We start from the raw sequence: 27610 nt of genomic DNA on the forward strand, positions 1-27610 counted from the left end.
AAAGCTACTCGCTTCCAGCCACTGATTGAAAAAGTGGTTGATTTGCATTTCTTTTTGGCAGCTTTTCAGCAGATTGCTTCATATTAGCTTTGCTGTTGAATGAAATCCCACCTCGTGTGTTGTCGGACCAGAGGTGAAGTGTCAACTGGCAGCTCTCTGCCAAACTGTTGGCTGCAGAAGTACATTAACACCACGCTGTGAGGACGGTAGGCCGAGTGCAGGAGAGAGGGGTGCCGGGGCCGCTAACGTGGCCGTGTGAGGGCGTAACAACTTTATATAATTTACTTTGATGAGGGATCCATCACCTTAATGTGGGAGAATGGTTTTGTGTTTCAGTTTTCATGTATAGACAGTAAATCCTTGGAGTTTTTATTTGTCCGTGGCACTAAGCTGGAGTTAGTCTCTACATAGAAAATAAACCTAAAGGAGCGCCTATAATAAGCTCATGATCTACCTTGATGCCTTTTATTGTTAAGAATTGTGGTCCAGCAAAAGTTAACGTTGATTTGCGTTGTTTTTGCTGCACCCCATTTACACAAGAGCTCACTGTATAAAAAAATCAGCTCATCCAGAGTTTCGTATGCATAAGAACTCTGTGGTGGTATTTTATTAGCTGCTCTTCCAGTTGAAGGGTTAGGATTGCAAAACTGGCCCTTTCAAGACTTTCCTACAACATCAGCATACTGCGACTGTTTCGACTGTGATGTCACTGATCGGCGCCACAAAGAGATGGAAATTACAGCACTGTGCGCGAATTTCTGCAGCATTTTTCTTAGGTCTAGAAACGGGGATTATGAAGCAGTGTCAATGCTGATTATTATCTTTACCTTTCAGGCTTCTACAACAACTAATCTTCCAATTTTATACAAGCCAGTTTTTGGCGTCATTTGCTGAAATTATTTCCGACTACAAGCAGTCAACGTAAATTGACTGCAAGTCCCTCCCGGTGACTGTACTGAGCTATTTCCGACATACCCCAAAGGCCATTGGTCATGAAACAGCCCGCAACATTGTACTTTTGGGTCAGCCCTTGAGAAATGTAGATTCGCGTACCATGAAGCTGCGGTAAAATTAACCAGAAGTTCTATTTGTAGAGTCGGGCCGAATGTGGTAGCAGTATATCAGGGTCCTGGGTAGCGTGTGGTGATAGAAGGGGTCATAATGCATTTTATGCTGGACAAAACATGCTTACCTCGTTTTTGGGACTTCAACCCGTCACACCATCAGCATTATTTTAACGTGGCTATTTTTAATGCATGGCTCTGATCGGAGGTTGACTGTGTAGTGATCTGTAGTTTGTATATTTATACACTGTAATTAGATCCAAGTATTATAATCAGAAGAGGTTGTTTTTATCATCAGGGAGTTTACTTAAACACTCTGTATTGACTGAGAGACAAGAAAAGAGAGAGTTGGGATTGTTTAAGAATCTTTAATTTATATAATTATAAATTCTTACAATCTACCAGGACTATCTCAATGATGGATGCATATGGATTTGGATGTTTCGTGTTGGTGTGTGTGTGTGTGTGTGTTGTTCAGAATCTCTAGGCCGACGTAGCGAATCTGGTTGTTATGACTAGGCTACCACGAGGCTTCAGAAGCTGATGACATGAGCCGCCATTTTGTGCCGTGACTACGTACCTATGGAGTCTCCCGCGGTCAGATCAGGAGTGTCAGGTCCTAGAACCCCCCTTGGTGCTGGGCTGATGAAACAGTGGTGCAGCACGACAAACCAGTCTACGGATAGCTCCGGCAGTAGTAGCAGATCTCGGCGGGTTCAGCTCTTATTGTGAAGGAACCGTCGTCTTGTTGTTCAAACGACAGAAATTTCCAGCTTGACAGTTCTCAGCTTTAAATAGGAAAGTACAGCTGGCCAGCCTGTAACTTTCTTAATGATGACGATGGAAATCCTTAGGACCTCCAATTGAACAGAACTGAGGTTAAAATGGAACTGAACATAAAATGGCGTTGCCTTGTTTTATATCCCCTAATTGTTTACAAATCTTGTAAACCGGATTGGACAACTTTCATTAAACAACCCAGATTCTGCCCTACGACAGACGAAAGTTCTGATTGGTTGAAAACAATGTGTCATGCGTTTCCATGATAATGTAGATCAGTCTGTCTGGTGCAGTCCTGTTTATTCATTAAACACATAACTCATGACATCTTTATTTCACAGATCATTCACGTGATTATTAATGACCAACATATGCTCTGATTAGCTTTATCACGAATAAAGTACTTTGATTAATTAATGGAAAGCGTTCTTCTTCTCTTCTTCTGTCTCTTCTCCTGGAATGTAAACATACTGAAACAAGCGTCCGACCTTGGCGATGTTACTGTGTGAAGGGGCAGCTGTTAAGGGCAGACAATTATAATATTCATAACGCTACAACTGAGAAAGTCATGTCAGGACAGAATCTAGAAGTGCATGTGGTAGGATCTAGTGATGCGTGGATTGACTTCTAACCCGCGGTACCTGTGGGTTACTTGCGGGTCGGGTTGGGTCGGGCCAATAAATTTTTACTTCAGTGCGGTGCGGTTTGGGGCGGGTTCATGACATATATATTATATGTATATATATATATGCACACTGAGGATAAAGACATTAATCAATGCTTAATTTTTTAAAACGCAATATTTAAGAGTTATTTAAACACGGTCACGTTTTAAAACATAACTCCGTGCAGATAACCTTCGACCCCATGACGTAGGCACGTGCAGAAAGCGCCAGTGAAGTGTGCCTAAGATCCAAGCAGGTGGCAGGCCGCCACGCCAACAAAATGATGGAGGACAATATTTTGGATAAAATTCATTCGGGAGTTTACATTCTTAAAAGAAAGGAGGGACAAACTCGCGTTTGGGACAGATTCAGCGAGGTAATCAGCGCAGACAACAACAGCAGCATTTGCTTGACAAAAACAAGGACATAACAGGTAATGCGTTTGTTGGCTTTCAAAATTTTTGATAAAAGTTGTAAAATGTTGTACTATTTTGTTTGCCCAAGCAGGGGCTCTAGGTGCTGTTTCTGTATTGGTTTATTGCACTATTAGTAGGGTAACAAACAAAAAACCCTAACTTAATTTAATTTTAAACTTTCTTTAGCTGCCTATTTTATTATTTTATTTTAGCTTTTAAAAATGTAATTGTTACTACCATTTTCCTGTGCCAATTTGGGGGACTGTTTAAAGCACCTTTGTCTGAATAAAAGCGCATTCTATCAATAACGTGTTTTTAATGAGGCGGGTCGGGGCGGCACGGGTTGTAAAAATAGACCTAGTGATGCGGGGCGATTTGGTGTGGGTCAGACGTTATCAAATCTGCGGTACCCGCGGGTTGAAAAAACATAACCTGCGCATCACTAGTAGGATCTTTGTGAGAAGGTGCTTCCGTGAGAATGAATGAGAGGGAGTTGGGAATGTGGGAAGTGGCAGGAAAAGCCCATTGAAATGTAAGAGTGGGCCTCTGCTTAGGCTGCTGCCCCCGCAACCCAACCCCGGATAAATAGAGGAAAATGGATGTAACTTGGCATCTCGATCGCCTTTGTGCTTTTTCTGCAGTTTATCTACATTTTACTAAGTTGTGAAGAGTAGTGGGGCCTTGAATAACTGATTATGTGTTCGCTGCCAAAGCCATGCGCATTTACGTGATCTCACTGTCAATGCTCCTACTCTGCACTTTGTGAGGGGCACAAAAGGAGTTATTCACGTTTTCACGTGCATCACAATTTAGAACATGTAGTAGGGTCTAAAACACCAGGGCAGAAATGTCTAACATCAAGTTTTTTCTCTGCTAAACATTTATTCCACAAGCAAACTTCAGGGCCGGTCTAAGCAAATAGTTGCTCTTGGTAAGGGTGGGAAGTTGGGTAGAGACGATGTGGGCTCAGTTTCTCTGTGGTTCTGACAAATCTAACATCAAATGTCTGATATAATGGTGTGTGTGTGTGTGTGCGCGCGCGTGCGCGTGTGTGTGTGTGTGTGTGTGTGTGTGTGTGCTTTGATCCAAAGAGACACCACGGGGAGAAGTTACTGTCCTGGGAGCAGTGTGTCACTTTGGTGGGAGTAAATATACCAAAAGGCGCCATGAGAGCAACAGTGCTCTTCTCCTGCTGACACAATATTATTTTGCTGTTCGTAAGCCTCTCACGGGAACACACAAACACACACACACAGTCCCACCAGGCTTGTTTACGAGTGTGTTGACAAAGAGAAAAGTCCAGTTGTCCAGCATAGCATAGAGCACATTAGGTGCTCTGCCTTTGGGCTTTTTGGTGCGATTGTGTGTGGTGGATGCTAAATAATTTTGGTAGCAAGATGTTGACTGTACATCGATGTGTGTGTGTGGACATTTTCTGTACAGATTTCCCTGGTGCGCTCATGTTGCTAGATGTGCTCTTTGAAGTGAGTTTTGTTGTCCCGTGTGGTTACACGCTGCTCCACTTGGTCCGTGCAACTTCAAATCTGAGTCCTTCCCATGGAACGGCCCCGTTTTGATGCCTCGTGGCTCAAGCAGTTTTCCCAGACCAAACAGAGGTGAGGAGTTGGTTAAACGGCTGTAAGATCACTGGTTTGAAGTAAAGTTGTTCTTTATATCAGTTCTTTAGTTGTCACAAACTTTGCAGTTTTTCTCCTAAACAACAGGTGTCGCCACTGATCATTTTTAACTCATTTGTTTACATCAAGGTGGTTTTTAAAGCTTTGCTTTAACGTCCACAATGCTTCTTTTCAATAGAAACAAACCACTCAGACTCTGCTTTTCCTGCACAAGTTAGAAAAACAGGAATTTGCACAATCGGCCCAAAAGACTCGAAACTCCTCGTGTACAACTCAGATTCTGTTGCCTTTCACGTATCATAAATCAGGTTTTATTCACCCTTTCTGTCTGTTATTACTATATGATGCTGCTGTTTAACAAAAAAAAACCCACATCTGGCTGTGTCGGAAAGGCTGAAGCAGGATACCTCTTAGGCGATTAAATATTTACAGCATTAGTTTTACTGGCTGTTAATAAGTTGAGGTGCAGTGCATAAAAAATTAAGTCCGTTATCTGGAAATCGTTTATATTTTATGCTAGTCGTGTTTTTTTTTATCTAACTTTTTGAAAGAAACCTTTAAACTTGCAAAATGTTTACATTCATTTTACTTCCAGACAAAACGTGTCGGCAGCAGTTTTGTTTTTCTAGATTTTACACTAAAGATGGATTTGAGCCGTGCTGTGACTAAATGAACTCTTCACTGTCTCGGTCCAGAACGTAAAGTAGACGTGCCGTGCTGCAGAAGGGGATCTTGTTCTTGGACAGAGGTTCCCTATAGACTTTTCAGCTTTTTTTTTTCATCTCCATGCCGTTCCTCCCTCTTCTATTTTCCTGGAAGAGGTGTGTGTGTGTGTGTGTGTGTGTGTGTTCGTTCACTGGAAGGCATTCTCTAAAGAGCCGAGGGAAGCTGAGACCAAACTGTTCATCTTACATCATGTCCTTCTCGTTCTCTAACCCACTTGTGCCTTCCTCTTCTCTCTTCAGTACTTCTGTACTTTCCCTCTTCTCCCCATCCAAGTTGTGTGTTCTGTCTCTCTTTGTTGAACAATAACCCTAGTGTGTGTGTGTGTGTGTGTGCGCGCTATTATTCGCCCCTCCAAAGCCACAAAACAACGTCTAGCCCTTTGCTGTTTCTCGCTTGTTGCTGTTCTCCCCTCAGAAGGTTTAAGGCCGTGAGTTAAAGCATAAAGAGCTGTAGTAACCTCTAAGAATACCCCAGCAGCCCCAGAGGCTTGCATGTTTTGTGTGTGTGTGTGTGTGTGTGTGTGGTGTTTGTTTAACCCTTGGTGGCTCCCAGGTAAAGCTCAGGGTATGAATCAGGGAGTACGTTTACATGCAGCCAATGTCCGGGTTATGATCGGGTTAAGGTCGGTAGTCGGGTTTCTGAGTTGATCAGAATAACCCGTTTACAAGCATAAATATAAAGAGTTACCTCTAACTTGCATAACCCGATTTAAATGCGGACGTTGGGGTAGCGTCACGTCGTATGGACTACGTCCAGACGCAATATGCCTCATTTCCAGTTCTTGTTCTGGTATCCGTGAAAACAACAACATGTTTCCCAGTTTGGAAAAGATAGTGACCGCGTTTGTTTGTGCTTTAGTTTCCTCGTCACTCAAAGTGTGGTGCTGTGCCGCGACTCGCCATTTTGCCCCCAACTTGTTGTTTACTTCCGGTGTTCTGGCGCATACAAGACGTCTCGCTACTCAAAAGACCAAGATTCTTTGCGAACAGAGCATGCGCAGAACACACGCTTTGATGGGGATATCCCGATATACGTTTACACGGCCAAACATTCGGGTTAGAAAAGGGTTACCCCAGGTGTAGTAACCGGGTTTTTAAAAACCCGGTTATGAGCATATCCGGGTTTTTGGCGGTGTTTACAAGGACCTGCGGAACCGGGTTATTGTGAATATTCGGGTTTTAAAAGGGTTACTGGCTGCATGTAAACATACTCAATGTTCTCGGCTCCACGTGAACCTCCAGAAAAAGCGAGCTCGTTCCAAGGAAGCTGGTCTCCGTCTGGATCGTGTGCTGTAAGCTGCCACCCTGCAAAAGATCCCCTCTGCATCTTTCCAAAAACGTAACTCTGACCTCACGGTTTTAACCGACATCCGACTCCAGCAATGTTAAACGTAAAGGCGTGTCCTTGCCGTGGTAAACATTTTTCTGTTTTATGTTGTTTATGTTTATGTTTATGTTTATGTATTTAGCAGACGCTTTTGTCCAAAGCGACTTACAAGTGATAATCGGCATTTTGCCCTTGAGGCTAACAACAATAGTAACAACAACAACTTGACATCAGTCATGGAGAGGAGGGAACAAGGAGTGGACAGTAGAGAGGAGGGACGGGTGCAGACAAGGTGCTAGTTAAGAAGATGCTCTCTGAAGAGCAGGGTCTTCAGGAGTTTCTTGAAAATAGAAAAGGAAGCCGCAATTCTGGTAGTGTTAGGAAGGTCATTCCACATTTGTGGAACGATGCATGAGAAAAGTCTGGATTGTCCTGAGCGTGGTGTAGGCACTGCTAGCCGACAATCCTGTGATGACCGGAGCGGCCGGGCCGAGACGTAAGCCTTTGCAAGAGGATTCAGGTAGATGGGAGCCGTACCGTCTCGGACTTTGTATGCTAGTGTTAGCAATTTGAATTTGATGCGTGCTGCTAGTGGTAGCCAGTGGAGCTCAATGAACAGAGGGGTGACGTGTGCTCTTTTAGGCTGATTGAAGACCAGACGCGCCGCTGCGTTCTGGACCATTTGAAGAGGTTTCACAGTACAGCCTGGAAGACCAGTTAGAAGAGTGTTGCAGTAGTCAAGGCGGGAGATGACAGTAGATTGCACCAGGAGCTGGGTGGCATGTTGTGTTAGGTATGGTCTGATCTTACGTATGTTGTACAGCGCAAAGCGGCATGAACGGGCAACAGAGGCAACATGATCTTTAAAGGCCAGGTGTTCATCAATCACAACACCCAGATTTCGAACTGCCTTTGAAGGAGCCAGAGATAGGAAGTCATTCTGGATTGAGATATTGTGCTGAATGGATGGTTTTGCTGGGATGACAAGCAGTTCAGTTTTAGAGAGGTTGAGTTGGAGATGGTGGGATTTCATCCATTTTGAGATGTCAGAGAGACAGTTTGATATTCGTGCTGAGATAGTGTGGTTGTCCGGTGGAAATGACAGATAGAGCTGGGTGTCATCTGCATAGCAGTGGTAGGAGAAGCCATGTGATCGAATGATCTCACCCAGTGAGGTGGTGTATATGGCAAAGAGAAGAGGTCCTAATACAGAGCCCTGGGGGACTCCTATGGCAAGGTGGTGCACGGTAGAGGACTGTCCAAGCCAAGATACGCTGAATGATCGTCCTGTGAGGTAAGATTCAAACCAGGCGTGTGCTTTCTCTGTGATGCCCATGGTAGAGAGTGCGGACCAAAGGAAGCCATGGTTGACAGTGTCAAATGCAGCCGATAAGTCGAGCAGGATAAGTGCTGAGGATTTGCCAGTCGCTCTAGCTTCTTTTAAGGATTCAGTCACTGCTAACAGAGCAGTTTCAGTGGAGTGGCCCTTTTTGAACCCAGATTGGTAAGGGTCAAGCAGACAGTTTTGTGAGAGGTATTCTGTAATCTGCTTGAAAGCCACCCTTTCAATGATTTTGGACAGAAAAGGGAGGAGAGAGATAGGTCGGTAGTTCTCCACATGATTTGGAGGAAGAGATGTTTTTTTAGCAGCGGTTTAACCTGAGCATGCTTGAGAGAGATGGGAAATGTACCGGATGTCAGTGATGCATTGATCACATGTGTGACTGCTGCGGCTACTGTAGGAGCAATAGCTTGGAGCAGCTTAGTTGGAATGGGGTCAAGTGGGCATGTAGTAGGGCGGCTGCACGTGAGAAGCTTGGACACACAGTTCTCAGTGACAGGGGAAAAAGAGGAAAATGAAGCAGTAGGGTCTGAGATGGTTGGGCTTGAAGGAGATTGTGGTAGTGAATGTTCAGGAGTGGCCAGTTGAGAAAACTGTTTTCTTATCGCTGCCACTTTGTCAGTGAAGAATGAGGCAAAGGTGTCAGCTGATAGATTGTTGGTAGGAGGTGGAGAAGGAGGGTTGAGCAGAGTTTTGAATGTTGAAAATAGTTTCTGAGAGTCAGTAGAGCTGAGAATTTTGTCAGTGTAGAAAGCTTTCTTTGCATCAGTGATGCTGGCAGAGAATGAGGACAGTAATTCCTGAAATTTCAATATATCACCAGGATGTCTTGTTTTGCGCCATTTCCGTTCCGCAGCTCTAAGATTGGTGCGTAGAGCCCGGAGGGTATCATTTAGCCAAGGGTGCGACTGAGAGGCTCTAGCAGGTCTAGTGGCTAAAGGACACAAGTTATTAAGACAAGAGCCGAGTGTTGTTTTATGTTATCTGCAACATTTTTATAATTTTTTTTAAATGCAAACACAAAACATCAAAGTACAAAAACACATACCAAATAAAACCCGTTTCCAGTTAAGAGGACACGATCAACAAAAAGGATAATCTAGATTTGCACGAGTCAAGTTTTATTCTGAAAGGAGGCTTTAAAAGTCTGGCGATGATGGCAAAGGATTTAGGTGCCCGCCCCATAATCAGAAGGTTGCAGGTTCAAGCTTTGCTCAGTCTGTCACAGTCATAGTGTCCTTGGGCAAGATACTTCACCCACGTTGCCTGGTGGTGGTGGTGGTTGGAGGGACAGTGCATTATGGAATACGTTGCTATCCCAAATCCACAGAAGGATGCATTAATGTGTCCTCGATAAAATGGGCGGAGCAAAAACACATTCAGGAACTTTGAGCGAACTTTCCATGATACTTAGGATTGGAACGATACTTGGGCCAGCTCAGTGGCCTAGTGGTAGAGTGTCCACCCGGAGACTGGGAGATCAGGGTTAGATTCCTGGTCGGGTCATACCAAAGACTTTGAAAAAATGGGACCCAATGCCTCCCTGCTTGACACTCAGCATTAAAGGGTTGGATTGGGGGGTTAAACCACCATATGGGTCCCGAGCGCGGCTGTGTCTGCAGCTCACCGCTCCCCCAGGGGATGGGTCAAATGCGGAGAAAAAATTCTACACACACATCAGCGTGTGTGACAACAGATGGGACTTAAACTTTAACATTGATGACTTTTCACAAGGATGTGAGCACACAAGCTCAGCCGAGCCTCGTGTTGTAAACTTTATCTCAATTTCAGGTAAAACTGTTTTGTAGTTGTTAAAATTAAACTACTGAAGTGATAATCAGACATGAACTGCACCTTCTTATACTTCAGTGAGTAAAACGGTGGTTTTGTTGATCAGATGTAATAAAATCTGTCGACTTTAAACAACTGCCACTTTATTTTCCATGTTAACTTTTGTTTGTCACTTTTCTCTGTCCCTGTCTCGCGGTTCGTCTCCAGTCTTCCTCTAATACTGGACTAATGAATTTTTAATGGACTTGTGGGAAGAGCCCAGACTCTTTGGGATTTAGGTGTATGGTCTCCGGTTACCTTCCTCCTGCACAGCCTCCACCCTCCCATCACTCTCACTTTCTGTCTCAGCCTACGAGTCGTTTACCATCCCGCCATCCATCCCGTCTAACTTCTCTCTGTGTGTCTTCTGTTTTCGCGGCGCTCAACCCTTCGGGCCGTTTGGCTCATCAAAGGCAGCGTGACAAAGACAAGGCTGTGTGTATACTTGTGTATGAATGTGCTTTAGGCAAACACTCACTCGCCTCTTAACTTTTAGTGCTTTTACAGGCTCTGAGAGCAGACAGTGACCTCACCTACCTCATCTATACACACTTACAGTGTTCATTTCCCACGTCCACGTTAAAACTGAGTGGGGTTAAAGTAGTACAGTGCCAACCAGCTGCCGCTAATGGCTGTTCAGAGGCAAAGAAGAAAAAAAAAGCCCTGAGTCTGCAACTCTGCTGTTAGTTTGGCATGGCTCTGTCAGTTGATTTGCTGCTGAGTAGGCCTCACAGCTCTGGGAATCTCTTCTCCTCATCTCTTTTCTCACTCTAATACTTTGTCTGACTGCCCGTCTGTCTCTGCCTCCTTCCCATCAGCTCCTGCGTTGCTTCACACAGCTGTGCTACATTCATATTTGTCTCTCTTTTGTATTTAGATCCAACCGGTGGTTAGAAACCTGGGGTTTAACGTTTAAGATCATCTGTTTTTAACTGATTTACACCCTAATGGAAGTAACTGGTCTCATTAGCAACATCGTGGCGTGGAGTTAGCATGTTCTCCCCGTGCTTAGGTGGGTTTTCTCCCATTTGTGTTGTTAGCAAAACACCTCGTGCATGTCTACAGCAGAGATGGGAATTGTGGCTTCAAGTCATCTCCGTGCCGTGATTTTGTTCTGCTCGCCAACTGAACCAGGTTAATTCACTGTGCTGATGAAAATCACCTGGTTTAGTTGCTGAGTTGAAGAAAAACAGGGCATGGAGATGACTTGCTGATGCCACAACTCCCAATCTCTGGTCTGCAGCTGATCCAAGATGGCCGTCACAGCTCACTGACCTTTGTCGACACAGAAATTTGGCTCAAAAAGGGATATTTTTGCAGATACTGAGCTAAATTTTTACCTGTGCGTCATCATTCGCAACATTCAAAGGCTAACAGGTGGCGCCAAAGGTGATTATGGTTCAGGAAAGATGAGACTTAAATTAAGCCTTGGTAATTAGGCACCTGCACATAGATTAAACATCTGTCGTCTGCAGAGGTTTCATCCCTCTTTGTAAAACTTTATTGAACATGCATGTTTTAACACGGACAGAAAAAGGGAAACCTGTTATTTTTTTAGCGTATATGTAGAAAGTAGAGTGCAACATAAAACAAACCAAACTCAACAGTTTCTTCTTTCACAACTTGGCGTCACGTCTCTCTTCTATTATCTGAACTTTTTCCCTTTCGCCCCGTTTGCTTTCATCTGCTCTCGTGTTGCTGCTGATCCGCTCACATAGTTGGAATAGCAGCGGTGTTGGAAGTCTGCTCGAGGCCTGCTACCAGGATCACAGAGAGCAAAAGAGTCGTCTGAACTTAGTGAGGAGGAGGAGGAGAGGAGTGGGAATGGGGGGGGGGCTAAGCAATCTGACCTGGAATGACAACAGACTACCAGATGAGCTATGATCTCATCGCTCCCTTAATCCCCCTTCTTTCCTCCTCCCTCTTCCTTCCTTCCCCCCCCCCCCACTCTAACTATTGTCTCTCCTTCTTTCTCTTCCCACTCCTGTTTCCCAGATTTCCCACCCCCTCTCTTTTTCTCCCACTTTCTTTTCTCTGTTCTTTACTTGTCCTAGAGCTCACCCCATCTCGTCTTCCCTTCTTCCCTTTCACTCCAACCCCTCCTTCCCTCCGTCCTCCCCCTCTCTGCTCTTTTTGCATTACTTTCTACCACCTGCCCCTCACTTGTCCCAGTTCACAACACACACACACACACACTCACACACACTTTTAAATGCACTTGAGCTCTCTCTCTCTCTCTCTCTCTCTCTCTCTCTCTCTCTCTCTCTCTCTCTCTCTCTCTCTCTCTCTCTCTCTCTCTCTCTCTCTCTCTCTCTCTCTCTCTCTCTCTCTCTCTCTCTCTCTTACTCACTCTACACACACACACACACACACACACACACACACACACACACACACACACACACACACTGCATCAATAATGTAGAAACTGGCGTGGAAAGTTGACGATAGGGGTGCTCTAATCTCTGTCCTGGGACACGAGAGGGCGAGCGCGAGAGAGACTGACTCGTGCATTTAGGCTGTAATGGTTATCTGGTATCTCCCCCAGGGGGGAGATGGGTGAGGGAGGAAAGGAGCCAAACAGAGGGAGAGTGGAGGTCAGAGAGGTTAAGTGTGGTTGTGGGGGTTATGTCATGCTCTGCAGGCTCTGCTTTCCTTCTCTTCATCCTGCTGCTAAGCATCACACACACACACACACACACACACACACACACACACACACACACACACACACACACACACACACAGAGAGAGATTCCAAAAATTCCCCACTGAAAGTCTCCTATCTGGTATACCATGCTGATGAAATGGATCTGTGCGTGTGGGTGCGCTTGTGTGTGCGTGCGTGTGTGTGTGTGTGTGTGTGTGTGTGTGTGTGTGTGTGTGTGTGTGTGTGTGTGTGTGTGTGTGTGTGTGTGTGTGTGTGTGTGTGCGTGTGTGTGTGTGTGTGTGTGTGTGTGTGTGTGTGTGTGATAGTTGATCCAATATGAGTCAGGACAGCTCCGCCTGGGCTGGACTTTGGGTGGATAGAAGGACAAAGACACCTGTTCTTTCTCTCAACATTCCTCTGAACGTAATCCTCATCATCTCTGTCTCACACACACACACACACACACACACAGCTCACACACAGCTCACACATCAAGGGTGAAACAACTCGCATCGTTCACTTTACACTCTGGTTTAAGGAGAATTCGTCATTTTTAAATAAAAAGGAAATCATAAAAAATTGTCTTGAAGTGAATTAATTTTGAAATAAAGTTAAATTTACTGTCAGATGTTTACATAATCAGGTGGAAGTCGATAAACAATGTGTCACCTTTATTGCCCATTAATCATCTGTTTTCTTCATAATTATTTATTTTCTTCTCAACCCGAAGTTTCAGAAAACGCAAAACTACTGAAAACCTGCATCTCAACCAGGAAGTGGTGCTTTGCACTCTGCACGTCTCATAAAGAGTCCTGCTAGGGAGTAGGAGACACACATGTGAGGTTACCATGGTGACCCTGATGAGCCACTGGCAGCAGTTTTAACATTTCTTTTTATTTTAGTTATTTTACACTTTTTCTACATTTCATGAGGTTGTTGCAAAAGTTGGTCCTAAACTTCTGCGGAGATTTGCAGAAGAAACTATGAATTTCATGCATTCATTTTTTCAACATATAAAATGAAACAAAATGCATTCATTAATATTTTGCATGTAAAAGCCACTTTATGAGTGTTTCTTTTGTAACTGTAGGATATAAAATACTTGTATTTACTTTTTATTTGAAACCCTTACAGATGGATCTAGCAGACATAAACATGCACGAGAGGCCAGCAGAGTGTCTGGTATAACAAAAGCTGTGAGGCCGTTTCTTTGTTTTTCTTTCCGTATTCATCTGGTGTTTGTTTGAGGAGCTTCGCCTGCTTATTTTTAACAGCTCCCTGTTACACATGCAGACGGTTACGAAGCCAATACAGTCATCTAACGCCGCTCGCTGCTGAGTGGTTTCAGCAGAGCAGCTGTCTGCTTTAACAGCTACACACGCCAGGGTTAGTGGTTAAGATGTGGTCAGCGCGCCGTGCTTCAGCCAAATCAGTCAGGTCTTGTTAAGTTGTGACTTTCTAATCGTCTGAGAGCAATTCTGGAGTTTGTCATGGGTCGGAGCGGGCTCTGGCTGCATGTTTACAACAGGAAAGAGAGGAGGAGGAGGAAAGTGGAAAAAGATAAAGGAAACAAAATGACATTGTCATCTGCATGTCAGCTACCACCTACATATGCAGCCCTGGAAAGGTCTTAGAAACTCCTGGTGCAGATGCCTTTGCACAGATGACCCGTGTCTTATATACAGTAGCAAACCCTCCAACCTTAAAGTGGTTTATTGCTGTTTGCATGTCACGTCACAGAGATTAACATCTATGCAGGCTTTGAGAAGGAAAATGTGTAGGCATCTCATCCATACTTTGAGTGATGCTCAGAAATCAGTATTTTCTGTCGCAAAAGGACTTCTGAGTAGGTGTAAGTGATTCACTGACCGAATGCATCAGCGTGGAGGAAAAAAGTCCACCGACGGGATGATGAGAAATAGCTCTTTAGCTCATGTTAACCATAAACTGGAAGTGAACTTAGTGCTCAGTGTGATCAAATGTTCCAGCAGCAAGACTCGCGTACAGATTTACAGACGTCTGGTCAGTGTGCTATCAACCTTATTTGGTGTTACGCAACGGCGACTGAATGGCGAGGGCAGGCGAGTGCAGAGGAGATTATCGGGGCCATCCGTCTCTGCTTCAGGCTGTCATCCACACACACGTCCGAACACCCATAATCTGATGACTTAGTCCCGTTTTTGTCTCAATCTCAGCCTGCCTCGTTGTTTTTTTTTACTTCTGCCGACATTTACGTACCGTCACACCGAACAAACAATGGCTCCGTATAGATTCGCATCTCCATCTTTTCTTGGCAGAATACAGAGAAAATGAGCCAAGTGAGGATAAAAATAGACCCTCTGAGATTAACATCACTGAGACTCGTTAGTGTAAGATGTCTGTTGATTTACTCTGAGGTAAAATTAAAGGCTGCAGTTTTATTAAAATGCCTTTCCTTTATAAAAGTGGTGAAAGGGACCTCACAATGGTACCAAAACTGGGAGAAGTCTTGATATTTTTTAGCCAACCTTCTCATTTGAACAACTGTTGCAAAAATCAAACCCAGTGCAGACACAACTTGGCTAAAAAGAACAAAATACTACTCTCCTATGATCGTGTCAGATTTTATTGACCACCCAGGCAACAGAATGCCAGTGGGAGAATTTCACAAACATTTTCAAACATGCAATGGCACATAAACTGCTGCAGACTCGTATATTTGGGCACACACGCTCATGAAAACAGTCATATACCCACGCCCACTGTCTCTTTCTGCTTTAACTCTGCATTTCCTTTGAGTGGAGAGAGAGAGAGAGGGAGAGAGATGGAGGGGTAGACAAGAGAGATGACTGGTCGTGTTGTTTCCCCCTGGTTGAAGGAAAGAGTGACAGCATGAGAGAGGAAAGAGGTGGAGGAGAGGTGGAAAGGTTTCTCGTGTACCAGACTCTTCCATGAAGCCCACTTACACAGCTTGTCTAGTGTAGTTTGTGTGGGCCGGTGTTTCCTGCAGAGAGTTGCTGTGGTGAGGAGGTGACCTGGTGACAGCGGAGGAAACTGGTTTAAACGAAAACCAGCACGAATAAAAACAGACACCACAGCATCCTTCTGCTAATGGTGCAGTCTGTTAAACTGCTTCCTGTTTACTTTTACCTGCTTGTAATGTTTGGCTGAAATAGTTTTCTTGTGTTTTTCGATTTAAAAACTCAAGAAGTTAAACTAATTCTGCAATAAAAGCCGCGTTTCTGCTTTTGGTGTTCGGGGAAATTTCTGTGGGGGGGGGGGGGGGGGCAGGGATGAAGCGAGTGGGAGAAGGTTCGGTTTTTTTTTTTTTTTATGTAGCTCGGTAGAACACTTAATTCCAAGGAATAAGGCGCCGCCATAAATAACATTCAAATAAAATTTTGTCAAAATCTAATTTAAACCTTTCGGCGGACCAGGAGAGGGGCTGTGTGACATAAAAGTGACGTTCAATGACCAGAAGAAATGTAGTTTTTTTTAAGGTACTTTGTGGGAGACCACAAAACGCAGTTAAGTTTGGCGTGGGGGGTGGGGGGGGTGGGTTAGGGTTTGGCGATGTCTGCCGATGTCAGTTCCTACTTGTTACAACCAATCAGCATTAGTTAACCCCAAGTCCCACCCAGCTTCACCACCAGGCCTTTTCTGAGTACCCACCCCAAAATTGCCCAGAAAATGGTCCTTTTGGGCTGGCCCAGTCAAATGGAAACGTACAAACCATGAAGGTCAAGTAAATTTACCTGAAGCTCCGATAACGGAAACGGGTCTAATGAGTGTTATGTTCTGTGTGAAGGAGAATACTCCAATATTGTTTGTGATCTATAGTTTATCAGACTCCTAAAATCCTCTCGACTTCCCCTCCCAACCCCCGTCATCGTCATGTGTTCTTTCACCTTTCTTCTAACCAGTTTTCTCTCATTTCTTTTAGACAGGTGTCACCAACTCCGGTCCTCGATGGCTACCATCCTTCTAGTTTTCTGTGTTTCCTACTCTCACCACACCTGCATGGAGTAATTTAATCTTCTCCTTAACTCTTCACCGGCCTGTTAATCACTCATTCATTTCAGTCAGGTGTGTAGGAGCTAAGAAACTGCTCACATGTGCAGGATGGTACATCCTCGAGGAGCGAAGTTGGTGGCCCCTGCTTTACGACAACCAAAGCGTATACTTCAGTCCCTTAATAAGATGCATAAACTCCCCAGTTTTAGGAAGGAGCCGTTCTCGTTGCACCGGTTTTATTTTTATTTTTTCATCGACCGTTCAGGTCACCCCCACTAACCCCGGACTCTCTTCATCCATTCACTGCAGGGTTTGCCTTTCCAGAATGGGCCTACAAGCCCGAGTCCAGCCCCGGGTCCAGGCAGATCCAGCTGTGGCATTTCATCCTGGAGCTTCTCAGGAAGGAGGAGTACCACGATGTCATCGCGTGGCAAGGGGACTACGGCGAGTTCGTCATCAAGGATCCAGACGAGGTGGCCCGTCTGTGGGGTGCAAGGAAGTGCAAACCGCAGATGAACTATGATAAACTCAGCAGGGCCCTGAGGTACATTTTGTGTTTGTCTGTGGAGCTTTCCTTCATACCTGCTGCTGGTTTTCATATTTAGACTCTCTTCTGTAGAAAAAATAAGCAAAGATGTTCTGGAAAACGGTTCAAGGACGACAGGCGCTCCAAAAGCATGTTCTCGTTGATGTTATGGTGGTTAAAAGCTGCAGAAGTGGTCTGTGCAGAGGCTTCTAGACAAGGATCTCAGCCTTATGATGAATATAATCTGCATTTCATGTTTTCTCTCTTTGTGCTAAAACCCAACACCACATGGTAAAACCTGTGTGCTCAGGCTGGTTTACTTGCTGTTATGAGCTGAGCGGCGTTACGACACTAACCCAGCTGGCCGGTTACACCTCTTGGTTCACTTTTATCCCGAACGCCTTCTCTGCCAAGTCCATTAGTGAATTAGTGACATGGTTTAGTCACGGCCTCAGTCTCAGGTTCACATAAATGTTACTTATGTAACTTCATCATAATTCAGGTGGTTTTGTCCGTGTCAACGCATTCAGTCTTATTTAAATCAAACCAGGCAGGTGAGATCCACGCTCGCCAGACTTTAGGAAGTGAATAATGACAATAATAAGGTCAGAAATGCCCCAGGGAGTTCTCTCTACCTGACGTCTGTTATAAGGATGTTATAAGGACTGCGTCTCATTCGCTGTGTTTTCAGCTTCCAGCTCGGTGTGTGTTTATAAAGAGAGCCGGGATTAGGTTAAGCACTTTCAAGAAAGCCACGTTAAGGAGGGAAACGCTTCGGATTGCTTCATTTGGGGTTGGCACAGCTCATGGAGGCTCATTTGTTGGTGAGATTAAGTTAATGTCTGTTCCAGAAGGGATCCCATGAGGACAGCGAGCTTCAGCGGGGATTATTTCTGCTCATACCCAAATGACGGTGCGATCACTCAGACGTGCAATCTGGACTTAGAATTCCTGATTTAGATGGAGAGGGAACATGAATGGGACGCTGGTGCTCGGGCTTCGTATTTATAGTGCGTCCTTCTAGAGCTGCGGCAGATTTGGAGCTTAGGCATCAGAGTGTTCATATTTAGTGGGTCTTAGTGCACTTGGACGGGGCCGTCCTCAGAGACGGATCACCGGGAGAAGAACTTTCACCTTTTGCGCACTTGAGTCCTCAAACGCTCTCCCACAACCCAGGTCGTCTCGGTCCGTGTCTGTGAACGTATCAAAGTCAGCGTCGTGCATGATGACACCTAATCTGACACCAGAGAGACGTCTTAAAAAGAAAAACATCAGTAGTAAAGTAGAAAGATTGATGAAGTTGTTACATGTGCACGCTAACGGTCGCCACATGCAGCAAAGTGCTAGAGGACAGGCCTCCTCGTGCCCCTCATATGGAGAAAACCTGGAGTCTGCTAATAATGGAGACCGCAGCAGCATGCGGCGGGGAGCCGGCACACATGGACTTGAAAAGGCGCGCTTGTTTTGAAGTGCTCTTTTTATCACTCTGCCTTTGTAATTGTTGTTTTTACCCCTGTGTTCTTATTCTGCCCCGTCTGCTGCGCACGTGTGGAAATTCCCTTAATCAGGACTGCTTTGGTGTGTGTGTGTGTGTGTGTGTGTGTGTGTGTGTGTGTGTGTGTGTGTGTGTGTGTGTGTGTGTGGTGTGTGTGTGTGTGTGTGTGTGTGTGTGTGTGTGTGTGCGCGTGTGTGTGTGTGTGTGTGTGTGTGTGTGTGCGCGCGTGTGTGTGTGTGTGTGTGTGTGCGCGCGTGTGTGTGTGTGTGCGCGTGCGTGCGTGCGTGCGTGCGCACGCAGGAATGTGGGCCTGGTTAGAAATTGAAAGAATTTTCTTGTTTAGTTGTGTATTACATGAATTAGGGTAATTTCGTCTCCCACAGCAGACGCTTTATGTCAGTAGCCGTTGTCAGTGAGACGGACATCGTCTGTGTCCACCCGGGTATTTTTCATCGCTCAGGTAACGAATAAAGAGGCAGACAGGATCTTCAACCCTCTGCTGTAAATTTAATAGGAGGTAATTGAGAGAAGTGGCAAATAAAAACTGATTTCTTTCACTGCTTTGTTCTGATGGAACAGAGCAGTGTTGATGAGTAAGAAGGGGGGGACGAGGGCCAATGAAGCCTGTTACCAATCAGGCGTTGCACAGTGTCGGCCCTAATGAGTGTAATCACGCTAAGAGGTTCCAGCTCCCTCGGCCCTCCAGACCTCTGTGTGGGCCTGCTGTCAGCCAGCACCGGCTCTGACTCGGTAGCAGAGGTCAGGGCGGCTGCCACGCACAGCTGGCAAAGATTAACAACACGGCAAATACCCTCGTACACAAACGCACCATTGTGCAGACGGTTATCCAAGCAGGCATACTCACACATGTTTGTTTCTTTGCCAGCTTTGTTTAACGGTGACTGTTAGATGCAGAGAAATGAAGTTTTATTCTTTCATGAATTATCTGTAGAGTTTGATGTGCTCCTGATCCAAGTGACCAGAGCACGGAGCTGGAAATCCTGCTGCGTGTGTGTTCTACGCTTTGCTAGTTATGGAAACACCTAGAGCCCAAAAAGAGAGTGCAGAGGGTGGAGACCGCCTCGCTGTCGGTGTTTAACGTTTCAGCATCTGCATTGTCTTTATCTGCAGCGTGTGTGTGTTCAGCTTACGTTGGAGCTGTGTGTGTTGCTTTGTTCATGAGTGAATGACGCCTCTGTTTCCTATGATACTGGAAAGTGTACAAGTCACACACACACACACACACAGAACATGCAACATCTTCACAAATCACACCTCGAAGCTAGCTCACACACACATGCACACATTTCATTTCCTTTTCCATCAGTAAACACTTCACCAATGTGTCTTTTTATTTATTTTTTCAAACACAAACTTCTTTGACATGTGCAGCTTGCACACAAACACACACCTGAGTGTAAAGCAGCTGGTGTGTGCGTGTGTAACAACCGATGCTGACGAAAGAGGCAGAAAATAAACACGGACGCATGGGGAGCATTGTAATCCCGACTTCCTGTCACAGTCAGCCCCTATTTACAGCTCAACAATGGGCAAAGCACGGTTTGTCCACGCACACGCAGGCAGGCTGGCACAATTCATCTTTAGTGCTGACATTTGTCTGTGTGTGTGTGTGTGTGTGTCTGTGTGTGTGTGTGTGTGTGTGTGTGTGTGTGTGTGTGTCTGTGTGTGTGTGTGTGTGTGTGTGTGTGTGTGTGTGTGTGTGTGTGTGTGTGTGTGTGTGTGCGCGCGTGTGTGCGTGCGTGCGTGTGTGTGTGTGTGTGTGTGTGTGTGTGTGTGTGCGTGTGTGTGCGCGTGTGTGTGTGCGTGTGTGTGTGTGCGCGTGCGTGTGTGTGTGCGTGTGTGTGTGCGTGTGTGTGTAAGTACGGCTCTAAAGGTGGCTGAGGAAAAAGTTGGTCAGATGTCGTTGATTTATGTTTCCTGTTTTATTTTGAAGTCTGTTTAAGTCAGGCCAATTCTTTTGTTTTACGTGTTTTGGTTCCTGAGATGTAAGAATTTCACAAGACAAACGTTTCACATTTTGCAAACCACAGCAGCGGTGAAACTAACCAAACTGGAAGCATAAATGATTACTCGATGTTTTCTTTTACCCTTTTAGATCTGTTTTAGTGGCGTTTCTGACATCTGGGCTATTTTAACTTCTGATATGTCCTACAGGTGTATTTTCTTCTCAAATTTTGCTTTATTGAAACTCAAACTTTTTAGCCTGTTAAACATGATTCAGGAGCTGTTGTATTTTAGCTCTTTTTGTTTACTTTAATCACCGCGTTCTGGACTGTGGAACATCTGTAACTGACTCTGAATCACTCACAGAAACACCTGAGATGATAAAAAGATCGTTTTGTTTCTGTAAAGGCTTTTCGTGTCTCTAATACCTGCACTGATTGTCTGCTCTGCAGTCCAGAAGGACTTGGAAATAGCTGCAGAGGGGCAGCGCGTTACTATATCTTAGGAGGTGGTACAGGATATGGTAGAGGGGTGTGTGTGTGTGTGTGTGGTGGGCAGCTAAAGACAGGCACTCAAAGAATCCCTTTCTTCTCTTTTGAAGTGAGTTCAAATGCTCTTCAAAGACTGTCTGCGTGTATGACGTGTAAGAACGGGGGTGGGGGTGCAGGGTGGAGAAAGGGGTGGGTTGCCATGTGCTCTGGTTGTTTTCTGGTGCCATTCCAGGATCCTCTGCATCAGAGCTGCTTTCCTCCAACTTCGTGATTCCTAATTTGATTCTAGACCCGTACCGTCACTTTCATCGTCTGTATGAGTTTTGTCGCCTTGAGTGGTTTGCATGATTGCTGAACGTTTTCTGACTGTTGCAAAGTCGTGTTAAAAACTAAAAGTTGAAACATCAGAACATTTTAATGTCTTAAAAGTGTCATTTGTTTAGATAATCAATAATTTAGCAGTGGTCTCTAGTAGGAATGAATGCCTTGTAAGTCGTACTCTGGAGAAAGTAGCTTCAGATGACAGGATTTGGACTCTTTTACTTCCTGATATTTCGACATCTCTCCTCTGATTGGAAAACAACAACGCGATTCTACCACTGACTGTTTCCCAACGTTGATGTTTTATCTCCACAAATAACACAAGCCTGGAGGAGTTCTGCTGTGTGGTGGGTTTGCTAATGCTAACGGTTAGCTTCACTAGCCGAGACGTTCTCTGCTGTTTCCTGGACGCTAAACCAACAACAGCCTTCCCCGTTATGAGTCCAGATGGGTGAGTCCATGAATGTTAAGTGAAAGTGTGACGTAGATCTGTCAGGATTTTCTAATCCTAGAGTTTCACTGTCTATTTTCTATCAGAAGCTAATGCAGGAGATAGGTGTAGGAGACTATGTTCATGTTCAGCCTGCATGAAACACTCAGTGATCCATTATATTCAGAAATAATCATTAAAATATGGTTTTTCAGTGATCCACACCTTTAAGTTATGTTTCATAAATCACAGATTCTGAGTTTGGGTCGGAGAGTGAAAAACTTATTATGCGCGGTTTAGATTTGTTTTGAATTTGTTTGGACTGTGTGTAAAATAATTAACTGGATCTGTCTGATTTGTTCCTCTAAAGCCGGGCGTACACTGTGTGACTTTTTCACTTTTTTGATCCGATTTTCCAGTCGTGCGAGAATCCTCGAGACCGGGGCGAGTTTTGCGCCGAGCGTTGTGTAGTGTACAGGGGGTTACGAGAGGCGATTAACACCACGTGACCAGCTACTGATCAGCAGTCGTGAGGTCGCACGGACTTCTGGCGTGTTTAATATTTCGCTCGTCCTTCATGAGGGTATCACACTGTTGAAGCGGCGCTGCGAGCAGCTGCGACCCAAAAAGTATCAGAACCGCTCACGGCGCATGCGCAATCCTGCATCAACGCCGCTCGCTCGCTATTTCCCTAATAACACATGTTGTTCGTTTTCATTCCTACACGTTTTTTTACTCACAAAGATTGTCAAGAAAGCGTGTTTGTCGTGTTCATGTCAAATTAAACTGATCATAAAACACAGATTTACTTTCTTTATTTCGTTTTCCTCATCCAACCCCCATAAATCCCTGTGTGTCCTCCTGCAGCACTCCCGAAGGACAACAGGCAAGACAAAAAAGTCTGACGTGTTGTATAAAAACTGCTATTTTTAGCATATTTTTAGGGCCGACGTGTTGCTACCAGACGTACAGTGTGAGCAGTCAGGTCGCATCCGAGAACTGGGTCGTGCAGTGTGAGCGCATGACTCGTGAGATCTGCCCTGCGAGGAAGTCGTACAGTTTGAGCTGAAGCTGAGTGCTACGAGTGAAAAAGTCGCACAGTGTCCGTCCGGCTTAAGGTGACTCACTGAAAACTGGTTTAACAGCAGGATAATGAGCCTTGCTCACTATTATTCATGATACGCAAACATCCCTTTTCTGATTGGCTAGCAGCAACGAGACTCTTCCGCTGCCTTCGGTCGCTCTCGTTTCTTGGGTAAAATTTGCAACGTTGATGTTCTCCACAAATAGCACGAGGAATTCTGCGGTGGTGGAGTTACTAATGCTAACGATTAGCATCTAGCTGAGACACGCTCTACTCTCTCCTCCTGTGGTTTGCAAGCCAAGGTGGGCGCGGCCATGAAAGCTAATTTTCCTGTTGCGTAGAAGCGACCGACCCTTTTCCGGTCATTTTTATTTGTGCGGTTTATGCAGGGGTTTATGGGGTTGACGAACGTTTCCATGTTTAGCTTGTATGTGACTGATTACGTGTTTCCTCGGTGGACGAGACCATTAATAAGCCTTTACAATGGCCAATATTTATGAGCTTGACACAGAAACACTTCAGATTTTCCCTTTAATAAAGTGGAATCAGTTTAGTCCCAGTAACTATTTACTTCCTTTCTAATTGGTATCGATACTGGACCGAGACACAGCTTGGTAACTTTATCAGCATCTGACAAGATCACGCCGCTGTTGTGGTTTTAGCTCAGGATTACTTTTTGACTCCCCCCTCCCTCCCCACAACCCTTGTGAGTGTCTCCCCTAGAGCAGAAATTACATGCTGCTTTGTGCCTGGCATAAACAATGTTTTCAACAGCGCAGGCCTGTCCTGTCTCTCCCTCACTCCCCCGTCGCCTCGGGGGATGAGTGGAGAGAGTCGGGGATGAAGAAGGGGGGAGGACGGTTGATGGGAGAAAGTGGGAGAGCAGCGATGGCGGGAGGTATCAGAATGGGATGAATGTAGGGGGGTGAATGAGTGAAAAAGAGCAACAGTCTGTTCCCAGAGTAAAAACGGGCCAAAACGTCTGTGTAATAAGTATAATGGGAGGGGTGAAGGGCACCCCCCCCCCCACACACACACACACACACGAGATTACTACCATTCAGTGTAATGATAGTCAATGGACTCTGATTAACTCAACAATACCTGCATACCTTGAAGAAGCTCTTATCTCTGGCAGCGAACACATGCCGGAGGAAGGGAAGTCAAAGTGTGCTGCTGTAAAAGCACAGGGGCATGATGGGAAAAGTGCAGTCTGGCTGCATCTTAGAACCAGAGGCTGCCGAAAGCAGAACCGCGGTCGTTTGGCAAACGTAGCGGCGCACAAGCTTGTTTCTTTCAAACACGAAGAAAACATTTGTTTGTCCTTCGCTGCTCTTCGTCTCCTCCTCTCTCTCTCTCTCTCTCGCCGCGTCACGCTCGGCCACCGCAGATCTGGAGCTTACGTAAAGATGATGTGGATAAGAAAGGAGAGATGTTACATAAAAATGGACAAAGGTTAATAAAAATGGAGCCTCGTGGTGTGTGTGTGTGTGTAGGGGGGGGGGGTCATTACATAAACAGATAAAGATGGGCAGAGTTATTAGTGGCTTTGCTTTTCTGTTACATAAAACGATGTCGTTAAACGAAAAGGCGCTCCTGACACATCCACACACCTGTTGAGCCTCCACCCGGCCGCTCCCCCCCCCAACCTTTCCCCGCGGTGGTCACGCCGCTCACGCCGGCCTCTGATCTCTCTAATTATTTGCTTAGCCTGACGCACAGCATCCCCGTCCATCCTCCGTTTCTCATCTGTCTGTTTTCTCTCATCTTCTCCTCCCCCTCGTTTCTTCTTTCTGGGTCTGCTTTGTGCAAATGTCACACAACACTCAGTAATATCGGCGGTGAGGGGCGCATGAAAGACTTGTGCTTATTAAAGTGTGTCCGAGCACATCTGTCACAGCCTCTGTGATGCAGATGGAATGAGGCCCGTGTTTTGAGTCGAGCGCCACACGCCTCAGGAAAGTTTCGTCGTTACGTTTATTTGGTTTTTGTTACTTTTCAGATATTATTACAACAAGAGGATCCTCCATAAGACCAAAGGGAAGCGGTTTACTTACAAGTTCAACTTCAACAAACTGGTTTTGGTGAACTACCCCTTCATCGACATGGGCTCCACTGGTAAGCCTGGACTCTGCCTCCATATCCCATAATCCCTCGTGATTACGCTGGATTAAACTACAGAGTGTTGAATATTATTTCTCAGAATTCTCCTCCTGTTTCTGATGTTTTTCCAGGAAGCAGCGTTCCTCAGAGTGCCCCTCCTGTCCCGACCGGAGCGGGGACCCATTTCCGCTTCCCCCCCTCCACGCCCTCAGAGGTCCTGTCCCCCAACGAGGACCTGCGCAGCCCCGGGGGCATGTTCAGCTCGGTGGCCCGGCGGATGGCCCGCGGCTCGGTCAGCGACTGCAGCGACGGCACCTCCGTCAATTCAGAGATCGAGGAGGGCAACGTGGGAGCGGGGGAGGAGAGGGGAGAGAGGGGAGGAGGCCCCGGCGGTGGAGGAGGCTACCGGAGCATCGTCCATCCACGACTGTCTCATGAGACCCTGTTTCGGATGTATGGAGCACCAGGTAACCCCACCGGACACCCAGGCTCCCGTGGCCCCACGGGACATCGTCTCCCCCAGGAGCCCCTGTCCCCCTTCCCTGTGTCCCCTCTGCCAGGAGCCAACCTCTTAGCTCCTCCTCTGTCTCCAGCACTCTCCATGACCCCTACATCCCACCTCGCCTACACTCCCTCACCCACGCTTTCACCCATGCTGGGCTCACACTTCTCTTTCAACCCAGAGGACATGAAGCGCTACCTGCAGGCCCACACCCAGTCGGTGTACAACTACGGCCTCAGCCCCCGAGCATTCCTCCAGTACCCCAACATCGTCATCCCTCAGCCCCACCGGCCCGCCGCCGACAAGTCGGGCCTGACCGCCGACAGAGGAGCCGCCGAGAGAGCCGCCACAGCCGGGGCAGGAGACAGGGGAGGAGACCGACACCACCATCCGTCTTTGGCTCACTCCGCCCACCACCACCCACAGCCTCCCCACTCAGCTCACCCTCACCCTCACTCCCATTCCATGCACCACGCGCTCCACCTGGGAGAGGAGCCCCCACACATGTCCCCGTTTAAGTTCAAGCTGCAGCCGCCTCCGCTGGGACGGAAGCAGAGAGAAGGACAGAGCCAGAGTAAACCCAGACAGAGCTCCTTGTCCTCTGGATCCGGGTCCATGTCCTCTACGTCTGGTCTGGGGTCGTCGCTGTCGTTCGGCAGCGACCTGAGCTCCGCCAGCGGCTCGGGGGTCATCTCTGCTTCATCCTCAACGCAGTCACTAAACAGCGCGGGACTCCCGAAGATCAAGGTAAGAATAGTCACTCTGGACCCTGCGGTGCTTATTTGTTTAATCCCACTCTTTAGTTAGAGAAACGTGAGATTTTAACAGATGAGCTGTGATTAAATCTTGTGTTTTTACTCGACTCCTCAGGTGGAGCCCATCTCTGACATCGAGTCAGAGGAAGAGGTGGAGGTGACGGACATCAGCGATGAAGACCCAGATGAGAGGGAAAACGAGTTTGAGCTTTACTCTCGCCACTCCAGAGTTTCCAACCATCACCACCTTTCCAACGGCAGCGGCACCTCCCAGCACCACGACGAGGATCTGGATGAGGACGTCTTCAAAGCCCCAGCTCCTCCTCCTCCTGGCCTGCTGCCGTTCTTCACCTCGCACCACATTCACTACTCCGGCTCACATCGCGGGCTGACCGCCGTCAAGACCGAACCGGTAGAGGCGGGAGAAAGAGACGCCCCCCCTTCTCTCACGCTGTCGGCAGAGTCCACTCACACCAAGTGCATCCCGCTCAAGCTGCGCTTCAAGAGGCGCTGGAGCGAAGACCAGCGTATGGAGGCCTCTCAGGAAGAGTCCGATGATAAAAAAGTTCGACCAGAGGCGGAGAGGATTAGAGAGAGGCAAAGAAACGGGTGTGTGGACATGGAGGAGGACGGGACAGGCAGCGGAGAGGGGGATAGTCCTCCCCTGTTAGCTTATGAAGGCTCGTTAGCGACGCCGCAGGCTTCTCACCGGAGGGCGAGTGCTGAGCTGCACCGCGCTGCTGCGCAGCTCTCTCTGGAGAATAAAGACTGCTGATGGGGACCTCAGCCCAAACACTATCGCTCCAGTAGTCCGAGGGGTGGGACGGGAGCATGTAAACGATTCCTCCCAAATCCCACTCCCACTCTGACAAACTAGACTCCTGAAATCTCCAGTGACCCGAGAGCAGAGTCCAACGTGCGCAATCGTAAAACTGACAGAAGGCAGCCCAGATTCTCTTTGTCAGACCCACCATCTTCCCTGGATGGGGGCTCCTCCGGGATGCATCCTTATTCTGACTCAGCCACACTGGCTCTAAAATCATCCTCCACCTGGTCAGTCAAGCTCCAGAATCCCTGCTCCAGTAGCATGTCTCCCACGGGATCAGCAGCTCTTTCCTCAGGAGACACACTCTCTTACAGGACCATCACACACACACACACACAACTTTACCCACAGGACGACGGGACTTTTAAGTGCCTGCATCTAACCCCGAGAGCCCCGCTGCAACGTGGAGGAGTGCAAAGGACAGGCAGGGACGGAGATGGGCTCGTAAATGATCAGTGGGACTAAAACGAAGCGTCTCTAGGACTGATGAGTGGGACAGGACGGACTCTTAAACCTGGCCCACTCCACTCAGGGAAGCCTATCGCTCTACGTTCATCAGATCCACAAACGACTCAAGCTTGGAGGGCTGAACTGTTCACGGCCACACAGGCCTGTAAAAACGCTGAGACGTGCACACGGAGGGAGTTTGACTCTCTGGTTTACTGTCCTCTCTTTCTCTGTCC

At 46.6% G+C, this 27610-nt stretch overlaps 1 protein-coding gene across 1 annotated transcript in view; it reads left to right on the top strand.

The window, feature by feature from the left end:
- The window catches only part of erfl3 (Ets2 repressor factor like 3), a 64075-nt gene extending 37058 nt beyond the window's left edge, over positions 1–27017 (top strand). Inside the window, exons 2-5 of the mRNA XM_054741085.2 lie at positions 16739–16973; positions 24744–24859; positions 24976–26093; positions 26217–27017. Coding sequence (XP_054597060.1) covers positions 16739–16973; positions 24744–24859; positions 24976–26093; positions 26217–26876 — 2129 coding nt within the window. The 3' untranslated portion in view covers positions 26877–27017. The remainder of the gene's footprint in view (positions 1–16738; positions 16974–24743; positions 24860–24975; positions 26094–26216) is intronic.
- Positions 27018–27610: the final 593 nt, after the last annotated feature.

The sequence above is a fragment of the Nothobranchius furzeri genome, chromosome 5, assembly GCF_043380555.1.
Source record: "Nothobranchius furzeri strain GRZ-AD chromosome 5, NfurGRZ-RIMD1, whole genome shotgun sequence".
In the NCBI taxonomy this organism is placed as follows: domain Eukaryota; kingdom Metazoa; phylum Chordata; class Actinopteri; order Cyprinodontiformes; family Nothobranchiidae; genus Nothobranchius; species Nothobranchius furzeri.